The sequence below is a fragment of the Polypterus senegalus genome, chromosome 12 (assembly GCF_016835505.1).
Source record: "Polypterus senegalus isolate Bchr_013 chromosome 12, ASM1683550v1, whole genome shotgun sequence".
NCBI lineage: Eukaryota > Metazoa > Chordata > Cladistia > Polypteriformes > Polypteridae > Polypterus > Polypterus senegalus.
This window is the reverse complement of record NC_053165.1, coordinates 147555579-147576959: the sequence shown is the minus strand read 5'-3', so window position 1 is coordinate 147576959 and position 21381 is coordinate 147555579. Positions and strand designations below refer to the sequence as shown.

The following is a 21381-nucleotide window of genomic DNA, read 5'->3' as shown; positions in this document are numbered from 1 at the left end:
AAAAAGTGTAGGGGTATGAATACTTTCTGAATCCTCTATACATCTACAGTGCCCTCCAAAACGTTTGGGACAAAGACACATTTTTCCTTGCCTTCCCCATCTGTTCCACAGTTTAAAAATTACAAATAAAACAATTCAGACGTGTATTTGCATGCATTTCGATCACACCATCTAGAAGTTACAACACTCCATTTCAGGGCACCATAATGTTTGAGATTCCTCAGCTGTGTTTCATTGCTTCATTAGTGCAGGCATAAAATATTTAGCCTTGCTACTACCATTTGAAGTCTGTAGATTCAGCATGAAGACATGTTGATGTGTCAGAGACGATTATCCACAGAAAACATCATGAACAGAAATACAGAGGACAAACTGCAAAATGCAAACCATTAGCCACGAAAACAGGAAGGCCAGATTACACATTGCATAAAAGGCCTAAAAAAAAAGACCTGGAGAATTTGATAAAAACGTGTTTAGCAAAACTAAAAACTAGAAAATCCTTGAATGGCCAAGCCAGCCATCTCATTTAAATCCAATCAAGTAGGCCTGTCATGTGCTGAAGGGAAAACTTAAGGGGATGACCCGACCACTCCCAACTGAAACACGCAGTACGTGAAGCTTGGCAGAGCATCAGCACCTGGTGATGTCTATGAATCGCTGACTTCAAGCAGTCATTGCATGCAAGGTATATGCAACAAAGTATTAAGTAAGACGGCGTTAACAGACCTCCCATTGCTGTGTCTCAAACATTATGATGCCCTGAAATGAAGGGAACCTTGTAGAAGAAGTGGTGTGACTGAAACATATGCAAATACTCTTAAATGAAAGTCTGCAATGTGCACTTTAATCACAATATCTAAATTGTTTGATTTGTCATTTTAAACTGTGCAGCTAACAGATAAATCAAGAAAAAATGTGTCTTTGTCAAAAAAATTATGGAGGGCACTATAGGTATTGTAGTGCATTTTTATTCCAGTGTTACTGGCCATAACCTATGTTGTTAAAAAAACAGACGTGGTACTGTATTTAATCCAAAACAATGGCATTGGTCAAAAAATAAATGTTGCAATGTCAAAAAATGCCTAGATATTAGGCTTACAAAATAGTGCAAATTTTAAAATGTCATCAAGCCGTTTTTACTTTTCTCTACAACAAATTAATAAAAATATTTTACATGCAGAGGCATGATATCAGGTTTTTAAAAGTACTGTTTTTTCACATGTAAATATAGTGTATTTTCCATCTATTTAGAATTCTGAATCCATGATTTAAATTTCATTATGTGTTTAACCACAAGGGCAGCATCGTTTTTGCAGTTCCACTTAGTGTTGCCTCTCAGTGAGAGAGCTTTCCCTTGATCTCATGCGGCTTCTGCTCAATTGTTCTGCTCTGCTAATGCGTACAACGAAGCGGGGGAGTTGACTCTTGAAGCACATACTCAATTAAACAAAAACATTTCACCCTGAAGCTTCCCTGTAGAATGAAGAACTTACTTCATTTTGATAATGCTAGATAATGCAATATATAATAAACTGAAAGAATCTCAATTTGAACTGATGTGAACTTTATAAATCTGAAACTTCTGATCCAGACATTTAATTAAATAAATGTACATCAGCTTGCTGCATCTACAAGCTGACTGCATTAGAGAATAAAACATGTTTAAAGAAATTTAACAGTATCAGTGTTCTACAGAATAAGAAAAACTTTCATTGGGGCACAGACGTTGAAATACAGGTATGCGCTGCTTACTTATTGTGATATTTATTTTGAACACTAGGTTTTGTCTACAGATATCATTTTTTTTATCACTTTCCAATAATATGACTTCTCTTTTTACCTTTTTTTTCTATATTCACTGATCACTTCTACCACTTTCTTTTATGTGGATTACTATTTAATTTAATATTGTTTTTTTGTGTCAGTATACTGCTGCTGGATTATGTGAATTTCCCCTTGGGATTAATACAGTATCTATCTATCTATTGTTTCCCTTTTTATCATTGTTTTCAGTAATAATCTCATAGCATTAGTACAGTTAAACAACCAAGGTTATGTATTCAGTCACAGGACCCTGGACAACTCAATAAATCTTGCTCAGGTGCTAACAGACATAAACAATTTTGATAACAGCATTATATTAGAAGATAAATGTAATAATGAATTGACAATACATACCGTATTTTCAATTTATATATATATATATATATATATATATATATAATTCAATGTAGTCTTCTTAAACATCCAATTATAATAATTGCACCCAATTATCCAATTAAAAATCACAGTGATTATAAAACATTTGATTTAAATTAAAACACCAAATCACTTGCCAAAAAATTCTAATCCCATAAAACATGATGCAGTATAGTAGTAAAAACAATGATTAGCCCTAACATTCAAACAATCTGTCTAATCCTGTGTAGGCCCCCCTCATGCTACCAAAACAGCTTTGACCCATCAAGGCTCAGACTCCTCCAGACTTCTAAAGGTGTCCTGTGGTCACCAAGATGCTAGCAGCAGATCCTTTAACTCCTTTATGTTGTGTGGTGGGACCTGGATGGATTGGACATGTTTTTCCATCACACCTCACAGATGCTTGATTGGACTGAGGAATTTGGTGTGCATGGTCTGCAGTAATCTTTAGGTAGGTGGTATGTGTCAAAGTAACATCCACGTGAATGCCAGAACCCAATGTTTGCAAGAAGAACACAGAGCATCACACTGCCTCCACTGGCTTGCCTTCTTCTCATAGTGCATCCTCCTGCCATCTGTTCCCCAGAAGTCCACATGGTCCAAAAGAAAACGTGATTCACCAGACCAGACCACCTTCTTCCATTGCTCCATGGTCCAGTTCTGATGCCCACGTGCCCATTGTAAGTGCTTTTGGCAGTGGGGTTCAGGTTGGGCACAGCAAACTGCAATGCACTGTGTGTTCTGACACCTTTCATATGTGGCCAGTATTTAAGTTTTTCAGCAATTTGTGTTACAGTAGCTCTTTTGTGGTATTGGAGCAGTTGGGCTAGCCTTTGTTCCCCATGCGCATCAATGAGCCAAGAGCGCCCATGACTCTGTTTCCAGTTCACCGGTTATCCTGCCTTGGAACACTTTTGATAGGTTGTATCCACTTCATTCCAAGAACACCCCACAAGACCCATCATTTAGGAGATGTTCTGACACAGTCATCTAGCCATCACAGTTTGGCCCTTGTCAAAGTTGCTCAGATCGTTGCGTTTGTCCATCACCTTCAAGAACTGATTGTTCACTTGCTGCCTAATATATCCCACCCCTTGAAAGGTGCCATTGTAATGTAATAATCAGTTATTGTTTTCACCTGTTAGTGGTTTTAATGTTGTGGCTGATTAGTGTGTATATCTACAGAGTGTTTTTACCACTTATTAGGATTTCAATTGCTCTAAATCATAAGTTGGGGGTGAGGGGGGGCAACAACAATCCATTCCCATATTTTAACTGTCCTAATCAGCTGACTGCCATTCCCATATTTTAACTGTCCTAATCAGCTGACTGCCATTCCCATATTTTAACTGTCCTAATCAGCTGACTGCCTAACCCCACTAAAGGAACTCAGGACCGTACCAAGGAGCAGGCAGATGTGACTGCCCTGGAAGCACCTACAGTAATGTGCCCATCATTTGTTACAATAAATCCACTTTTCTGTTCTCCAGTACTATAATGGTACTGTGATTGTTTAGTAAAGTGCTTTGAAATAACATATGCTTTATGGATGTATGCGTTGCTTGGATTTGCTTGGGTATTTTTTTGCAGGTGACAGTGTTTTATTTTAAATATACTTGTAATGAAATAGAACACTTTACAAGAATAAACTGAACTAAACTGAAAATAACAGATTTTTTTTCTATTTCCCTCAGCTTTACCTTTATAAAATAAAATCCTGTTAGTTTTACCATTTATGAGATGTTGCATAAATAGAATCACAGGGTATATGTAACCAATGTCCAAATGAAAAGAATGGATGAGAGGGGGCGCCGACACTACCAGTATCTTCTGTTTCCCCCATAGCACTGAAAGGCTGACAAAGGCAAAGCCCAGCTCCACCCACAAGGCTCTGAGAAGACGCCGCCCTTTCTGGCACAAATGATATAAAGATGGGTTGCCCAAAGAGCATGTCATCAGTGTCTGAGTTGCATATGAGGATGACAGAGCTCAGACTCCATTGCCAGTACTAATTCAGAGCAAGGGTGATAGTGGCTGTATTTATTTTTGAACTTTTTGTGCCACAGTGTGGCTATATTTTTGTTATAATTAAAAGGTGGCATCACGGCTGCTGTCCTGTCCTTTGCCTGCCAACACTTGTCTGCTTTTCTGGCTACATTACTATATGTATTATATATATATAATATGCGGAGACTAGTCCTGGACAAGGCACCGGTGCTTCACAAAGCTCACTCACACACACACACACGCATGAATGGGCCAATTTGGCAATTAGTCTAACCAGGCCACAGTCCTAACCAGGCAGCACTGTGCCACACTACATAAACCTAATTACATATGGTTTACTGGTTTATTTAAAAAATGGTAATTGTCTTATGAATTGAAGGATCACTAGTTCATTTGGGTGCCCCGACTCTCTGTGAACCTGGGCAAGTCACTGAACCTGCCATTGCAACAACTGCATAAAATGTTAACAATTGTACTTATGTGATTAATAAATCACTGTTGATATACTTGTTATAAATGTTTAATAAATTATTAATATTGTTTCCTAAAGTTCAATCGGTAACTTGTTTCATGTACTGTAATGTCAGTTGTTCTGTAAAGTGATTTATGAAATTTTCATCTTGCATTGTGATCTTTCATGTTTCTCATCTAAAGTAACAGAGCTAATACATCAATGTTCTTTGCTTATAAAGTATTAATAAACTTAAACATATTTAAAATGCAGCTATTAGATTCCTGCCTAGGAACAAATCTCCATCCATCCATTATCCAACCCGCTATATCCTAACTACAGGGTCACAGGGGTCTGCAGGAGCCAATCCTAGCCAACACAGGGCTGCAAGGTAGGAAACAAACACCGGGCAGGGCGCCAGCCCACCGCAGGGCACACACACACACCAAGCACACACTAGGGACAATTTAGAATCCCCAATGTACCTAACCTGCATGTCTTTGGACTGTGGGAGGAAATCCACGCAGACACATGGAGAACATGCAAACTCCACGCAGGCTACCCACTGCGACATCGTGCTGCCCTAGGAACGAATGTACTTCACGATATTATACTCAAACAAGTTCCAATACATAGACTATAAATTAGTTACAGTATAGAATCCTCTGTAAGAACTTGCCATTACCGTAAAAATAATTTAATTTTTGTAAAAAGTTTCCTATAACATAAATTAACATATCAAAGTTTATATGCTGCAACTACAGTATACTATACTAAATACACTGCATATATTTTATAGTCTATGTTATGAAATAAAAATTAAAATAAAAAGCAATTCAAATCATTACCAGTTAGACTGTGACTAGAAAGATAAAATATGTATGTATGTAGAATCCAACCACCTTTTCCTTTATGTACTGGAACAAACACACTTCTCTTCCTTCACACATAATCATTTTGCACAAATGTGTCCACCATTCAACTCCAGGACCTTCAACATTTCCAATACCACTCTAGTTGGGCCTGCTGCTTTGCCTATCTTCATCTTTTTTCTGACTCGCCCTTTTGAAAACTTCCACCTTGGTGCTTCTGTTTCCTCACAATGAACATAATTATGCTATTTCATTCAGCAACATTTCCATACACTTCTTTTAAGTATGATTAACCCCATCACTATGAATCACAATGTTCCCTTCAGCATTTTTAAGCAATTCACACCTACTACATCTTGTCTGTCTTGTTCCATCTCCTTTGCCATCCTGAACACATTTCTCTTTCTTCCCTCATTCGTCTTCTGACACTACTGGTAGCACGTCCTCTTCTCCTTAAATGCCATCTCTACCTCAGCATTCAAACAAAGTCCTTCTGTTATCTTCAACCACATATTCTTCATCGCTTCCCACTTGTAATTCACATCTGATGCTTCTAAAACCCTAATTCATTCCTGCTACCAATGGTTCAGTAAATTTACTTCTCACATTCTTTTCCTTCAACTTCCAGGTGTTTAGCTCCAGCACATACTTCCTGGTATTTTTTTGTGTGCCTGTGGCAAAAAGATCTCTTACAACCAGGTAATGTTATGATACCCAGCTTTCTTCAGGGATCACCTTTTCTTTACCATACCCCAATCAACTTTCCTCACCATCAATCAGATACTAAATTTAGAACCCCCTGGAGCCCCACATACTATCAGCACTAGCTCCAACATGGCTATTTCACGTCGCTACCTATTACAATCAGCTTGCCCTGAAGCATCCCAAGTGTCAGCTCCCGTCAACTTATCCCAAAACCCCCAGTTTCCTTCATTGTTTCAGTCAACCTGTGGAATATGCCAGGACTATCAGTTTTTATATCAACAATCTCCTTAACACATAAAGCATGCTCACCTTCTTCACCTCGATCACCTTGTCTGCTCATCTTTCACACACAAGTACAACACTAGGACTCCCCTCTCTGTCTTCCACCATTCTCCTTTCCACCTTCTCTTTTGTATAAAGCACACATCTAACATTCTTCTGTTCAGCACTTCCACTTCACCTCATTTTCTTCTCCTTCATATCTTTCAGACACTGACATTGACATCTCCCCTGCCACGAGTTGGCCACATCACAGTGAATCAGGGACCATTTTAAATTGGCTTTCCCAACTTTCTGTTGTACCCAGCCCATGCTTTGCAACTCACCTTTATATCTCACCATCAAGACTGCATTGCAGCAGAAATGGTTAAATCTAGATACCCTTCCTGACACCAAATCCTCTTTAAATAATATCTTTCTATTGCTACACAGATGATACACAGATATATCTTCACTGGATAGCGTCCATGTCTCGCAACCATATAGTAAAACAGGAAGCACCAGGGCTCTATCTAATGACTTGGACCTTTTGCAGAGATATTGGGAGAGTCATACACCCCTTTCCAGTGACCTCATGACCCCCAATGTTCTCCCAATCTGTGTACTGACTTCACAGGAAGAGTCACCAGAGACATGAATGCTGCTGCCAAGATAAGTAAACCTCTCGATGAGGTTGACATTCTCTCAGCAGACAGACACACTGCTGATGGCCGAGCCCAAGAGGTCATTAAAGGTCTGGATCTTGGTTTTTATCCAGGACACTTGGAAGCTCAGACACTCAGACTCCTCGCTAAGTCTCTCGAGAGCTCTGATCACAGCCTCCTTTGACTCCGCGAAGATCACAGCATCGTCTGCAAAGTCAAGATCAGTGAATCTCTCTTCACCAACAGATGCCTCACAGCTCTATAAATGTGTGTATATGTGCTCTATAAATAAAACTGACTTGACTTTAATCACATTTTACAACACACAAGAGAGGATTTATTCTAACTTCATATCACAGGGGTTTCAGTTCTATACACAGAAATAATCTATCTTCTTTTTTTGTTTAGGTATACTAATCTATTAAATCCACATATTTCAATTTTGAATTATGGGGGCTAAAAAAGAAACAGACCAACCCAGAAGACCTTCCCAGTCCACAGTAAATATCAACAAAATACGTCACCCTGTATAAAGGTATCATATAAAAAAGTTTATATTTTGTCTTCTACCTTATCTCACTTTAGTGCATCATGAATGGCCTTGCACATCTTCACTGAAACTGCGTCAATTTTGACTTGCTAATCAATATTTTATTATTTGTGCCACCTTTAACTTGCGATCATACCAGCTTATTTAGGGAACTGTTCTTCTTTAGCACCCATGGCTCTCTCTCATTATCAAGAGTGCAAATTCTAGAAAAAGATGATCTAAAAAGAAGCAAAAAAAAAAAGACTTTTGCGCAATAAAAGCTATAAGATAAAGTAGAAATTGCTATAGATTTTAAACAAAGGAATATCAGACAATGCATGTGGATGGAAAAACTTAAATAACAGATCAATTAAAAATAAGGAACGGTCTCTATTTACAAAACTGACTGGAATGAAACTTGTCACCAAATCTGAGGATCACTGCCCTACACAGCTCATAATATTATCAAGCCCATTTAATCCATTTAAGGTTGTGGGAGTCCTGAGCCTATCTTGACAGCACTGAGTGTGAGGCAGGAAGCATCCTTGGCAAGGGGGGCAGACTGCTGCTCTAATTAGATTTACTGTAAATTCTTGCTTTTAGTTGGACTCCAAGCTCAATGCACATAAATCCACATTTTGAATCCAAAAAAACTCAACATGATTAGTCCACAAATTTAAAGCCATTTAACAATTGCGTATTTAATTCTTGCATGATGTGTGCATGAACTCCCCAATGTATGGCTTCTTTTTACTGCTTGCTGTTTAGAATTTTATAATTTTATTTCTGATAAAGTATCCAACTTGATATGTTCTTTTTACACCAAAGGTTTGAACGAACCTTTTTCTGTGGTGGCTTTTAGCTTAAATGGCTCTTTGACTCGTTCAGATAATTTATTTGCCTCTCCAAATGTTGACTGCAGCTCTTAGTTCACACAAATTCTCCAATCAGATTCCAGTTTCCACATTTAAGTGGGCCCTTCTCTCATTATACATGAACTCATCTCTATATTCCTACATTTTTGTTGTTAATGTAGAAATATTTTAAGATTTATATGCTATTCCATGAAATTTACTATGTATGTATTATGTGTAGGCATCATGATCATCATGCATCTCGGGCAGTGCAGGTCTGACATTGTGGTCAGCAGCACAGGAGCGCCGCAAGGGACTGTACTTTCTCCGGTCCTGTTCAGCCTATATACATTGGACTTCCAATACAATTAGGAGTCCTGCCACGTGCAAAAGTTCACTGACGACACTGCTATCATGGGCTGCATCAGGAGTGAGCAGGAGGAGGAGTATAGGAAGCTAATCCAGGACTTTGTTAAATGGTGCGGCTCAAACCACCTACAACTGAACACCAGAAACACCAAGAAGCTGGTGGTGGATTTTAGGAGGCCTAGGCCCCTCATGGACACCATGATCATCAGAGGTGACTGTGGGCAGAGGGTACAAACTTATAAATACCTGGGAATGTAGCTGGATAATAAATTGGACTGGACCGCCAATACTGATGCTCTGTGCAAGAGAGGACAGAGCCGACTATACTTCCTTAGAAGGCTGGCTTCCTTCAACATCTGCAATAAGATGCTGCAAATGTTCTACCAGACGGTTGTGGCGAGTGCCCTCTTCTATGCGGTGGTGTGCTGGGAAGGCAGCGTAAAGAAGAGGGGTGCCTCACGCCTGGACAAACTGGTGAGGAAGACAGGCTCTATTGTAGGCACGGAGCTGGACAGTTTGACATCCGTGGCAGAGCGACAGGCGCTAAGCAAACTCCAGGCAATCATGGAGAATCCACTGCATCCACTGAACAGGATCATCTCCAGACAGAGGAGCAGCTTCAGTGACAGACTGCTGTCACGGTCCTGCTGCACTGACAGACTGAGGAGACCCCACACTATGCGACTCTTCAATTCCACCCGGGGGGGTAAACGTTAACATTATACAAAGTTATTGTCTGTTTTACCTGCATTGTTATCACTCTTTAATTTAATATTGTTTTTTGTATCAGTATGCTGCTGCTGGAGTATGTGAATTTCCCCTTGTGATTAATAAAGTATCTATCTATCTAGTAGGCACAGTAGTTAGCACTGCTGCCAAAAATCTGTGTACAGGATGCATGTTCTCCACACGCATGCAGGGGCTTTCCTGCAAAAAGACACAAGTGTTAGTGTTAGGTTGACTGGCAACTCTAAGTGTGGGAGAGGCACATAATGGACTGGCATCCCACCATGGGCTGGCCACTGTTTAGTGACCCAGAGTTCCTAGGACAGGTACCAGCTCCCCATAACCCTGAATGAGATAAACATAAAGAAAATTGATAGATAGAGGAATTAGAGTATGTATGTGTTATATTTATGCTGTATACCATAGGAGTGTGGTGTTGAGTTTTGAAAGTCCCTAAGGTCTTACTGTCTACCGCACTACTTGGTAACTTATTCCATGTGTCTATGGTTCTCTGTGTAAAGAAAAACTTCCTAATGTTTGTGTGAAATTTACCCTCAACAAGTTTCCAACTGTGTCCCTGTGTTTTTGATGAACTCACTTTAAAGCAACGTTCTCAATCCACTTGAATTCACTTCATAATTTTCAAACACTTCAATCATGTCACATCTTAATCTTCTTTTGCTTAAACTGTAAAGGCTCAGCTCTTTTAATCTTTCTTTATAACTCATCCCCTGTAGCCCTGGAATCAGTCTAGTCGCTCTTCCCTGGACTTTTTCTAGCACTGCTTTGTCTTTTTTGTAGCCTGGAGACCAAAACTGCCCACAGGACTCCAGATGAGGCCTCACCAGTGTGTTATAAAGCTTCAGCAGAACCTCCTGTGACTTGGACTCCACACATCGGGGTGATATATAGCCTAATATTTTGTTAGCCTTCTTAATGGCTTCTGAACACTGTCTGAAAGTTGGCAGTGACAAATCCGCTACGACTCCTAAATCCTTCTCATAAGGAGTATTTTCAAGTACTTCTCATTGTGTATTCAAATCTAACATTTTTACTTTCTATGTGTAATACTTTAAATTTACAGTCATTAAATTTCATCTGCCACAAATCAACCCAAGCCTGTATGTTGTCCAAGTACCTCTGTAATGATTCAATGAGTATGAGATTATCTGCCAATCCAACAAGCTTGGTATCATCTGCAAACTTAACCACTTGTCAAGTGGGATTTGCACACCCTTTCTGGTTTTCAGTAGCATCCAAAAGACGTAAAAACCAAGTTGGTTGGCTCATTGTGTGTGGGTGGCTGTGACAGTACTCCGATTAACCTCTTATTTAAGACTTGCTCTTGCTATGTTCCCAAACTTCCTGTGATGGCTCCGACTCCCAATGATTATTTCAAGGAATGAGTGGGTTCATTAAACTGATGGATGGACCAAATCAAGCAACACAGACATACAAGTTCTAGTGTTGTTGCCCCCATCTCCTTAAACCTGGGTGTGATACCTAAACATCCCAATGACACTGGAATTTGCATGAACTGCACAGTTTTTGGTGAGTTTCCTTCAGGTACTCAAGTTTTTTCTTCATATTTCAAAGACTGGAATGGTATGTTAAGGGGAGACACTAATTTGGCTTGGCTTTTGTAAGTGTACCCTGTAAAATGACTGGTATCTCATTCAGGGTTGTTTCCAGCAATGCAGTAGTAGAAGTACTGTCCTATGTACAGAGCTCAACAAAATTCTGAACCACTAACACTGACAACTTTCAACCAAAGAATTATTTAGGAGACGTGTAAAGAAACACTACTGAGGCTCCTTCATAACAACACCTTTATAATACCTCACCGGGACTAGAACTGCTCTTTTCTATCTTTAGTCAAGTCAGAAGTTTTTCTCTCTCTTTAAATCGTTTGGACAACATAAACTTTATTAATCCCAAGGGGAAACTGGTAATCTGGCATGTATGTGTTGTTTGTTATAATTAGGACTGTGAAAGTGAACACGTTAATTTTTGTGATTAATGTGACCTGTTTAACATGTTAAAAAATATTGTTGCACCCAGGGCTAGCAACAAGGGTGATCACGTCAGGCAGTGCTTTGTTCAAGGAAGCATTTTCATGTAATTTTTTTTGTTTACATTACAAAACAAATAATACTAAAATATTAAGTGTGAACCTAAAGAACCTTATTTATGTACTACCTGTAAAAATTTTGAGAAATAACATTTTATTTAAAAGTTTCAAATTACACATTTCAAAATACCTTGCCACATGTCAGTACATGGTACTGATGTTAATTTCTTTGATTTATACATAGCGACATATTGTAGATGTAAGGGAGTGGGAGGAAGGGGGGTTATGGTACTCCTGGAGCAATACTAAAGAAAAGTAGCGAAGGTAAAAATTACACTCTTTTTTTATCATCTCATGTTTCTGTAAGGCACAGACCAAAGAGGCAACGTGGGTCCCCCTTCCCATGGGCTCACCACCTATGGGAGCGGCCAAGAAGGTGAGGTGCAGTGTGAGTTGGGTGGTGGCTGAAGACGGGGACCTTGGCAGTCCGAGCCTCGGCTACAGAAGCTGGCTCTTGGGACGTGGAATGTCACTTCTCTGAAGGGGTTAGGAGCCTGAGCTAGTGCGCGAGGTCGAGAGGTTCCGGTTAGATATAGTTGGGCTCACCTCGATGCACAGATGGAACCAATCTCCTTGAAAGGGGCTGGACTCTCTACCACTATGGAGTTGCCTCTGGTGAGAGGCGCAGAGCAGGTGTGGGCATACTTATTGCCCCCCGACTTGGAAGCTTTTCATTGGGGTTTACCCCAGTGGACGAGAGGGTAGCCTCCCTCCACCTTCAGGTGGAGGGACGGGTCCTACCTGTTGTTTGCGCGTATGCGCCGAACAGCAGTTTGGAGTACCCACCCTTTTTGGAGTCCCCGGAGGAAGTGCTAGAGGGCATACCTTCTGGGGACTCCTTCGTTCTACTGGGAGACTTCAATGCTCACGTGGGCAATGACAGTGAGACCTGGAAGGGCGTGATTGGGAGAAAAGGCCCCCCCGATCTGAACCCGAGCGGTGTTTTGTTATTGGACTTCTGTGCTCATCATGGATTGTCCATAACGAACACCATGTTCAAGCATAGGGGTGTTCATATGTGCACTTGGCACCAGGACACCCTAGGCCTCAGTTTGATGATCGATTTTGTGGTCGTGTCGTCGGACCTGTGGCCACATGTCTTGGACACTCGGGTGAAGAGAGGGACAGAGCTGTCAACTGATCACCACCTGGTGGTGAGTTGGCTTCGATGGTGGGGGAGAATGCCAGTCAGGCCTGGTAGGCCCAAACATGTTGTGAGGGTCTGCTGGGAACGTGTGGCAGAGTCCTCTGTCAGAAGTAGCTTCAACTCCCACCTCCAGCAGAACTTCGACCACATCCCAAGGGAGGTGGGGGACATTGAGTCCGAATGGACCATGTTCCGTGCCTCTATTGTTGAGGCAGCTGACTGGAGCTGTGGCCGTAAGGTGGTCAGTGCCTGTCATGTCGGCATTCCCCAAGCCCGTTGGTGGACAATGGCGGTGAGGAATGCTGTCAAGCTGAAGGAGTCCTACAGGACCCTTTTGTCCTGTGGGACTCTGGAGGCAGCTGATAGTTACCAGCAGGCCAAGCGGAATGCGGCTTTGGTGGTTGCTGAGGCAAAAGCTTGGGCATGGGAGGAGTTTGGGGAGGCTATGGAGAACGACTTTCAGACAGCTTTGAGGAGATTCTGGTCCACCGTCCAGCATCTCAGGAGGGGGAAGCAGTGCAGTGTCAACACTGTATATGGTGGGGATGGTGCGCTGCTGACCTTGACTCGGTACGTTGTGGGTCGTACTTCGAAAACCTCCTCAATCCCACTAACATGCCTTCCAATGAGGAAGCAGAGCCTGGGGTCTCGGAGGTGGGCTCCCCCATCTCTGGGACTGAAGTCACCGAGGTGGTCAAAAAACTCCTTTGTGGCAGGGCCCCGGGGATGGATGAGATACGCCTGGAGTTCCACAAGGCTCTGGATGTTGTAAGACTGTCTTGGTTGACACACCTCTGCAACATTGCATGGACATCGGGGACAGTGCCTCTGGATTGGCAGACCGGGATGGTGGTCCACCTCTTTAAGAAGGGGGGCCGGAGGGTGTGTTCCAACTACAGGGGGATCACACTCCTCAGCCTCCCTGGAAAAGTCTATTCTTGGGTCCTGGAGAGGAGGGTCCTTCAGATAATCGAACCTCAGATTCAGGAGGAACAGTGTGGTTTTCGTCCTGGTCGCAGAACAGTGGACCAGCTCAACACCCTTAGCAGGGTCCTGGAGGGTGCATGGGAGTTTGCCCAACCAGTCTACATGTGTTTTGTGGACTTGGAAAAGGCGTTCGACCATGTCCCTCGGGGAATCCTGTGGGGGGTGCTCCGGGAGTATGGGGTACCGGATCCCCTGATAAGGGCTGTTCGGTCCCTGTACAACCAGTGTCAGAGCTTGGTCCGCATTGCCGGCAGTAAGTCGAACCCGTTTCCAGTGAGAGTTGAACTCCGACAGGGCTGCCCTTTGTCACAGATTCTATTTATAACTTTTATAGACAAAATTTCTAGACGCAGCCAGGGCATTGAGAGGGTCCAGTTTGGTGGACTCAGGATTGGGTCACTGCTTTTTGCTGATGATGTTTTGTTTGCTTCATCAGGCCATGATCTTCAGCTCTCTCTGGATCTTTTTGCAGCTAAGTGAGAAGCGGCTTGGATGGGAATCAGCACCTCCAAATCCGAGACCATGGTCCTCAGCCTGAAAAGGTGGCGTGCCCTCTCAGGGTTGGGAGCGAGATCTCAATTTACCAGTCGATCTACGTTCCTACCCTCACCTATGGTCATGAGCTATGGGTAGTGACCGAAAGAACGAGATCTCGAATTCAAGCGGCTGAAATGAGTTTGCTCCGCAGGGTGTCTGGGCTTTCCCTTAAAGATAGGGTGAGAAGCTCAGTCATCCGGGAGGGGCTCAGAGTAGAGCCGCTGCTCCTCCGCATTGAGAGGAGTCAGATAAGGTGGCTCCGGCATCTGATCAGGATGCCTCCTGGATGCCTCCCTGGTGAGGTGTTCCGGGCACGTCCAACCAGAAGGAGGCCCCGGGGAAGACCCAGGACATGCTGGAGGGACTATGACGCTCGGCTGGCCTGGGACCGCCTCAGGATTCCCACGGAAGAGCTAGAAGAAGTGGCCAGGGAGAGGGAAGCCTGGGTATCTCTGCTCAAGCTGCTGCCCCCGCGACCCGATCTTGGATAAGCGAAAGAGGATGGATGGATGTTTCTGTAAGAAGATTGAATCAATGTTATATAACATAAGTAGAAAATATGTTTTCTTTGAGTGGCACTAAAACCATATTAAGTCTCTGGTACCTCTGTATTTATCTTGGCAGTTGGCCAGGTAGCTTACAGTGTTGACTACCCTAATATAATGACAAAATTCTACAAAACAGAAGTGTAATGATTATCCCTACCCATTATTCAGTCAGTCATCCAACCCGCTTTATCCTAACACAGGGTCATGGGGTTCTGCTGGAGCCAATCCCAACCAACACAGGGCACTCACTCACACACACACACACACACCAAGCACACACCAGGGACAATTTAGATCGCCAATGCACCTAACCTGCATGTCTTCAGACTGTGGGAGGAAACCCACACAGACACATGGAGAACATACTCCACGGAAGCGAACCTGAGTCTCCTTACTGCGAGGCAGCAGCGCCACCATGCTGCCTCCCATTATTCATGTTTGCAGTATTTTCAACAGTTTATGCAAAGAACGCAACATAACCACCCAAGTAATTTACACTGTCAGTTTTAAAGCAAGATAACTTCTACGGGGAACTTTTTAGCGTGTCAGGAGCAAAGTTGTAGGTAGAGCAGTGTTTTACAACCATTTGTCTGTGATGGCACACTATTTGTAACCCAAAAAATCTCAAGGCACACCATGATTCTACAAACCACAAAAGCATTAAATCGCTAAACTGAAGGGTGGGACTATAAGAGATGTCAGCAAAAACCAAAAATAAGTAGTTTGGAGGTTGGCATTTGCAGACAAAGCACTTAGTGAGCACTTTGGACACATTTTCATTGCTGCTTCATCCCTTTGCCCACTCATACACTTGCTTAGAGTACAATTATAAAGTCGTTGATGGTGATGAACAATTGAGGATGGTATCTGTGGAGTTTTAACACAAGTTTGAATGTATGCCCATTTCAGAGATTCTAATTTAAATTAAGTCAGTCTTTAGCAGTGCAATCAAAGTCTACAGTCATTTCAATCATTTAATTTTACTTTAACATGACTGTGTCTCATATGCCATACCAATATGACAATGATACATTGCTCTTGTTTTCTTGTTGCTTTCTTTTTCAACTTCCTTTTAGGAAGCCATTCAAATTCAGGTTGTACATGCTCAAGCACATTTCTTTTTAAAAGGTCAGGTTTCAGGCCATTGTTCAAGTTTGAACGATGCCATGACGTTTTTAAAATTTCCTCTGTGTTGATTCTACATTTATTTTTTGATTCAGTGTATAATCACTTGATATATGTATTTATTTTATTATTCATCCATCCATCCATTTCCCAACCCGCTGAATCCGAACACAGGGTCACGGGGGTCTGCTGGAGCCAAACCCAGCCAACACATGGCACAAGGCAGGAACCTATCCCGGGCAGGGTGCCAACACACCGCAGTTATTTTATTATTGTATAGGTTAATGTTAGAAGCGATAAATCATGATTAATTCCACACAATTATGCAATTGAGTAGTTAATTTTTTTAATGGATTCCCAGTCCTAGTTATAATATAATAACGCTTACTTACTGAGCTTGAGTAAAAAGCCAGATTTCACCCTGGAGACAAATAAAGTCAATACGTCACCTGTCTCTGGCGTCATGATGAACTTTGAGTTTGAATTATTGTCTCTATGCTATCTCCATTTCTTATTTTTGAATTCCGAGTGAGATGTAGCTTTGGAGTTGGCCCTACATTGTGACATTTCTCCCTTAATTCATTTCAATTGTGAGTTAACTATGTTGACAACACTGAGCACCAGGGGTTAGATTTATAAAACTTGTACACACAGAAAAAGAGGAGCACAATGTGCGTATGAAACTTTCCATGCAAAACTTTGAATTTTGAGAAAAAAAACTTGACGGGAAAAACTTCTGTATATTTACTGCAACGCTGACCCCTCCATACGTAAAACTTCAGAGAAAGTGGGAAACGATGATGCCCTTGACCAAGGAGGGAAATGCAGCCAAAACAAGCGTTACAATTATCCGCATGCTGTGGAGCCCTGACTGGTGGAGCCCACCACAAGACTCCTCAGATGACGAGGGCGGTGGGGTCTGGATGTGTCAGGTGGGATGCTGCTTTATCAGCCAATGAAGGTGTGTAGCAGAGTGATTACGTATGAATGAGGTCAAGTAAGATGCTGCAGATGTTCTACCAGACAGTTGTTGCGAGTGCCCTCTTCTACGCGGTGGTGTGCTGGGGTGGCAACATAAAGATGAAAGACGCCTCACGCCTGGACAAACTTGTTAAGAAGGCAGGCTCTATTGTAGGAGTAAAGTTGGACAGTTTAACATCTGTGGCAGAACGACGGGCACTAAGCAAACTCCTGTCAATCATGAAGAATCCACTGCATCCACTGAACAGGATCATCTCCAGGCAGAGTAGTAGCTTCAGAGACAGAATTTTGTCACCGTCCTGCTCCACTGACAGACTGAGGAGATCATTCCTCCCCGACACTATGCGACTCTTCAATTCCACCCGGGGGAGTAAATGCTAACATTACTTAAAGTTATTGTCTGCTTTTTTTATTTTTTCATTTGTATTACTATTTAATATTGTTTCTTTGTATCAGTATACTGCTGCAGGATTATGTGAATTTCCCCTTGGGATTAATAAAGTATCTATCTATCTAAGTAGCATGGTGGCAACCAGGCAGGATTCAGGGCATGTTCATGTACGCACATTTACAAGATAATTGTGATTTATAAAATTGAAATTGCTTAGAAATGTGCCTATCACAGGTTTTATGAATCAGATCTGTAAAGGAAACAATGGCTACAGAAAATCAGGCAACCCACTGCTGCTGGCTTACAGCTTCAAATTTGAATTCCTGATCAGGTTACTGTCAGTGTGAAGATTGCTTGTTCTCTTGGTGTTAATGTGAGTTTTCTTCAGAAGTGTAGCAACAGGACAGGTAATTGCCTGCCCCCGAACCCCCTCCATTTACACAGGAAATCTCGCAATGATAAATCTGTGGGGACCCCACGTGAAGCATAGTACTGACACACTCAGAAAACCCCACATGAGGGGCCCCAGTCTCTACTGTGAGAGTGTTTGTGATGAATGTAACTTTATTTTAATAATGTTACATGTAATCAGTGTTGTTTTCATAAATCGTGAAGAGGATTTACATGTCTGGAAGCATTTGATTGAATCAGTCCGTTTAGACAAATCAGACAATTCTGGTATGGCTTAAGTCCGTCTCTCCAGACCCAAATGTGGTCAACACCAATCCAGGCCCGGGGTGAATGGGTAATAACAGTGAGATGGGTGAGAAGCCAAAATGGAGTCCTGACTCCTGCTGTCACTGCCACCACTAGTGAGAGGAGTTTTTCATCTTTAAGGTTGATTAATTCTTACTTGAGATCTGCCAAGTGCCAGCTGAGGCCTTCAGCCCTGGCGTCAACAGAGCGCAATGTTCAAAGGTCTTTGGACCACGGAGGACACAGCAGCTGCAATTCCTGTAGCCCAAACCTGCACACGGCCATTTGGAAAGTTACAGTAACAGCTTTAGGGGACATTTTGTTTTTATTTTTCTCAATTTAATTATGTGCAGTTTTAAAATGTATTTTTTAAACTAGGGGGGTGCTTCCCTTCCTATCAGTCCACCGTTATATTCTAGCAGAGTCAAAACTGTGGCCCTGAGATTCATTTATAGTTATAGCAAATGCTAACGCTATTGGAAATTGTCAACTACACAAGATAAATGGTAATCTACTTGCTGCAGTATCACCAGTATCTAACTCAATTCGCAGAACCAATATGACTTGTCCTGCATAATAGCCAGTCATGATTTTGCTGGCAATTGAATGTTTATGCAGTTTTACAGTTTGTAAGTGTGTGCCATTACATAGGCTTTATTTGTCGACTGCTAACACACAACTGAACTACTACTGTTCTTAGCGGAGTGGATACATAGAAGGTATTTTGTTTGATGTATGCTTGTTTATTGGTTGCACTGACATGAGAGTATCATTATTGCATTCTCCTGATAAAGCCAAGAAAGTGATATATAGAGTATACTATACTATACTATACTATATACTATATGTAGACTTACAGTTTTGAAGAAAAATGAGTATTGCATGAAAACATCACATAAAAACGTTAAGACAATTTTGCTAATCTTGTTATATATCTAGACTAGATATTACAATATGCAATGTTTTTTTTTTTCTTCGTTAGTATGTGCACCTTCCATTTATCTGCATTTTATTTACATTTTCACTTTAATTTTTTTTAATTTATTACTATTATCCATTGCCAAATTTCCACCCGAGGACAAATAGATTTTTTGGGGTTTTTTTTGGACAAATGCGCTGCTGTGTTGTTTTATTTATATAATCGGTTTTCACAAAATTAAAATAAAGAATGTTTTTTTATTAAATTGTCCCTGTTGATCTTTATTAATTTTGATTTTTCACTATTGGCTCCAGCAGACCCCCGTAACCCTGATATTGCGGGTTGGATAATTGTAATAAATTTAGGGAACTGGAGGGACCCATGGAGTTTATTTTTTAAACTATGGACCCCCTCCCCGGAACTCTAGGATTGCCTCTGGCTTTCTCTGCGCAGTCTGAAGCAGACCCCCAGAATGTCTGTCAGTTATGTTAACTTCGTTTGTAAGTCGCTTTGGATAAAAGCAAATCCATTAATGGAAATAAATATACGTGTAAGAAAGTCTTAAATCAGCGCAAGTCGCTCCAATTCTGGTTGTTCATAAGAAACGTAATGATTCACTTCCTGAACATACGTCATAAAGATGATTGGCAATAACTTGCCACGATATGTCATCGCACCAAGAAATGATTCCTGCTTTGCACCCCATTCTGTAGGACTGGCTCAGCAGCTCCGTACTTTACAAAGGACAACTTAAAAAAAAGTTTAAATGGGATTTGGTGACAAAAACAAAACTTAATTTTCGGTTATTTCGGTGTATAAATGACAAAAAAATGCCAACACATTTGATTAAAAAAAAGAGAACTCGACTGACTTTTAGATTGGATGGAACGACCGACTTCACCTTAAAAGGTCCCGAAGGGTCTACAGATCCACATGCTTAACAATTGCGATTTTATTAAAACTATGAAAGTGTACCAAGACGTATCCAGAATATCCCGTGAAAGAAAAAATCTACACGAATTAAGTATCTATTTGCAATTGACACAAACGAACAGAGATATTATCAAGAAATGTTGCGGGGCTTTGAACGTCGCCTCGAGGTTAACTGACAGATTTGTGCAGCCGCTGCGCTCACCGGGGACTCGGCACAAGATAATCGACCTGCTTACTTTTTTTCCTTCCGGAGAGGTTCAGCAGCTACGACGCCTCAAACCCCCCCGCCCGACTTTTTTTTTCTCTCTCTCTTCTTTTCTTTCATGTCTTCCCCCGTTCATTTTCCCCAATACTAATGGTCTCAGCTGACGGTTGCGAGCGCATCTACTCACGAAAGGCCTCACTCCAAGGTAGGCCGACCAACTCCTCACTCTGTCGCAATTATCTCAGGGCGCAAGCCACGCGTGCGGCGTATCGCTCCCGCAGACACTGGCGTGTAACACACGGCAGTTAAGACACCAAAAAAAAGCACACACACACACAAACAACGAAAACAACACACGCTCACGTTACCTCTGTTTCTTTTAAGAGAGAGGGCGTCTTTATCCTGATCTGCTGACATTACAGGACAAAATACATGACTCGCAGGATAAATACTGTTAAGAATAAATCACCAAAAAAGAAAAAAATCCTTAAGGGTAACAAGCATTCACTCGTCAACTTCCTTTGCAGCAATCAGAGCCGAGCTATCAGTGTGGTTGCAGGGAAGCTACAAAGGTTTGCAAAGTTTGGGAGGAGCGGACTCTTTCCAACTTGGAGATCGAGTTGTGCGAACCGCCAAGCGGGCTGCGCGCGGCGGGGTGGGCTCGAGTTATAACAGAGGGGTGCGCGCGACGCCACGAGGGCCGCCCGCGCTGCGGCTTTCCGGGGTCGGGGTGTGCGCGACGCGCCACAGAAACCCCCCTCTCCATGTAAGCATGTGAGTGTGTCTGCGGCGCTCTTCTTCTGCCGCTCGGCGTGGCGGGGCTGTCAGAGGCTGCGTGTGATAATCCAGCGCGGGTTGGGCGGGTGCCGGCGCTGCAGACGCGAGCGCCCTCACCCCTTGGCCTTCCATTCCGACAGCGACGTACGCTTCGTGGAGTGAAGGAGGAGAAGCGCGGGTGGCCACGGAGAGGGTCGCGCTGTGTCGTGACTGGCCATGAGACGCGATGACACGCTTGACAGCTGAAAAGCAGCGGGGCAACCAAGAGGCTAAGGAGGCGAGAGGGAGAACGAGCGCCGCCGCATACCTTTTAATTAGAGCGGCGAAGAAAAGTAGAAATCCCAGACTTGCAGAACACGGACAGCTGTG

General features: G+C 42.3%; 1 protein-coding gene across 1 annotated transcript in view; it reads right to left on the bottom strand.

Moving 5' to 3' along the window:
* Window positions 1–20864, bottom strand: part of pygo1 (pygopus family PHD finger 1) — a 33761-nt gene extending 12897 nt beyond the window's left edge. Inside the window, exon 1 of the mRNA XM_039770256.1 lies at window positions 20604–20864. Within this exon, the coding sequence (XP_039626190.1) occupies window positions 20604–20652 (49 nt within the window). The 5' untranslated portion in view covers window positions 20653–20864. The remainder of the gene's footprint in view (window positions 1–20603) is intronic.
* Between the last annotated feature and the right edge of the window lie 517 nt (window positions 20865–21381).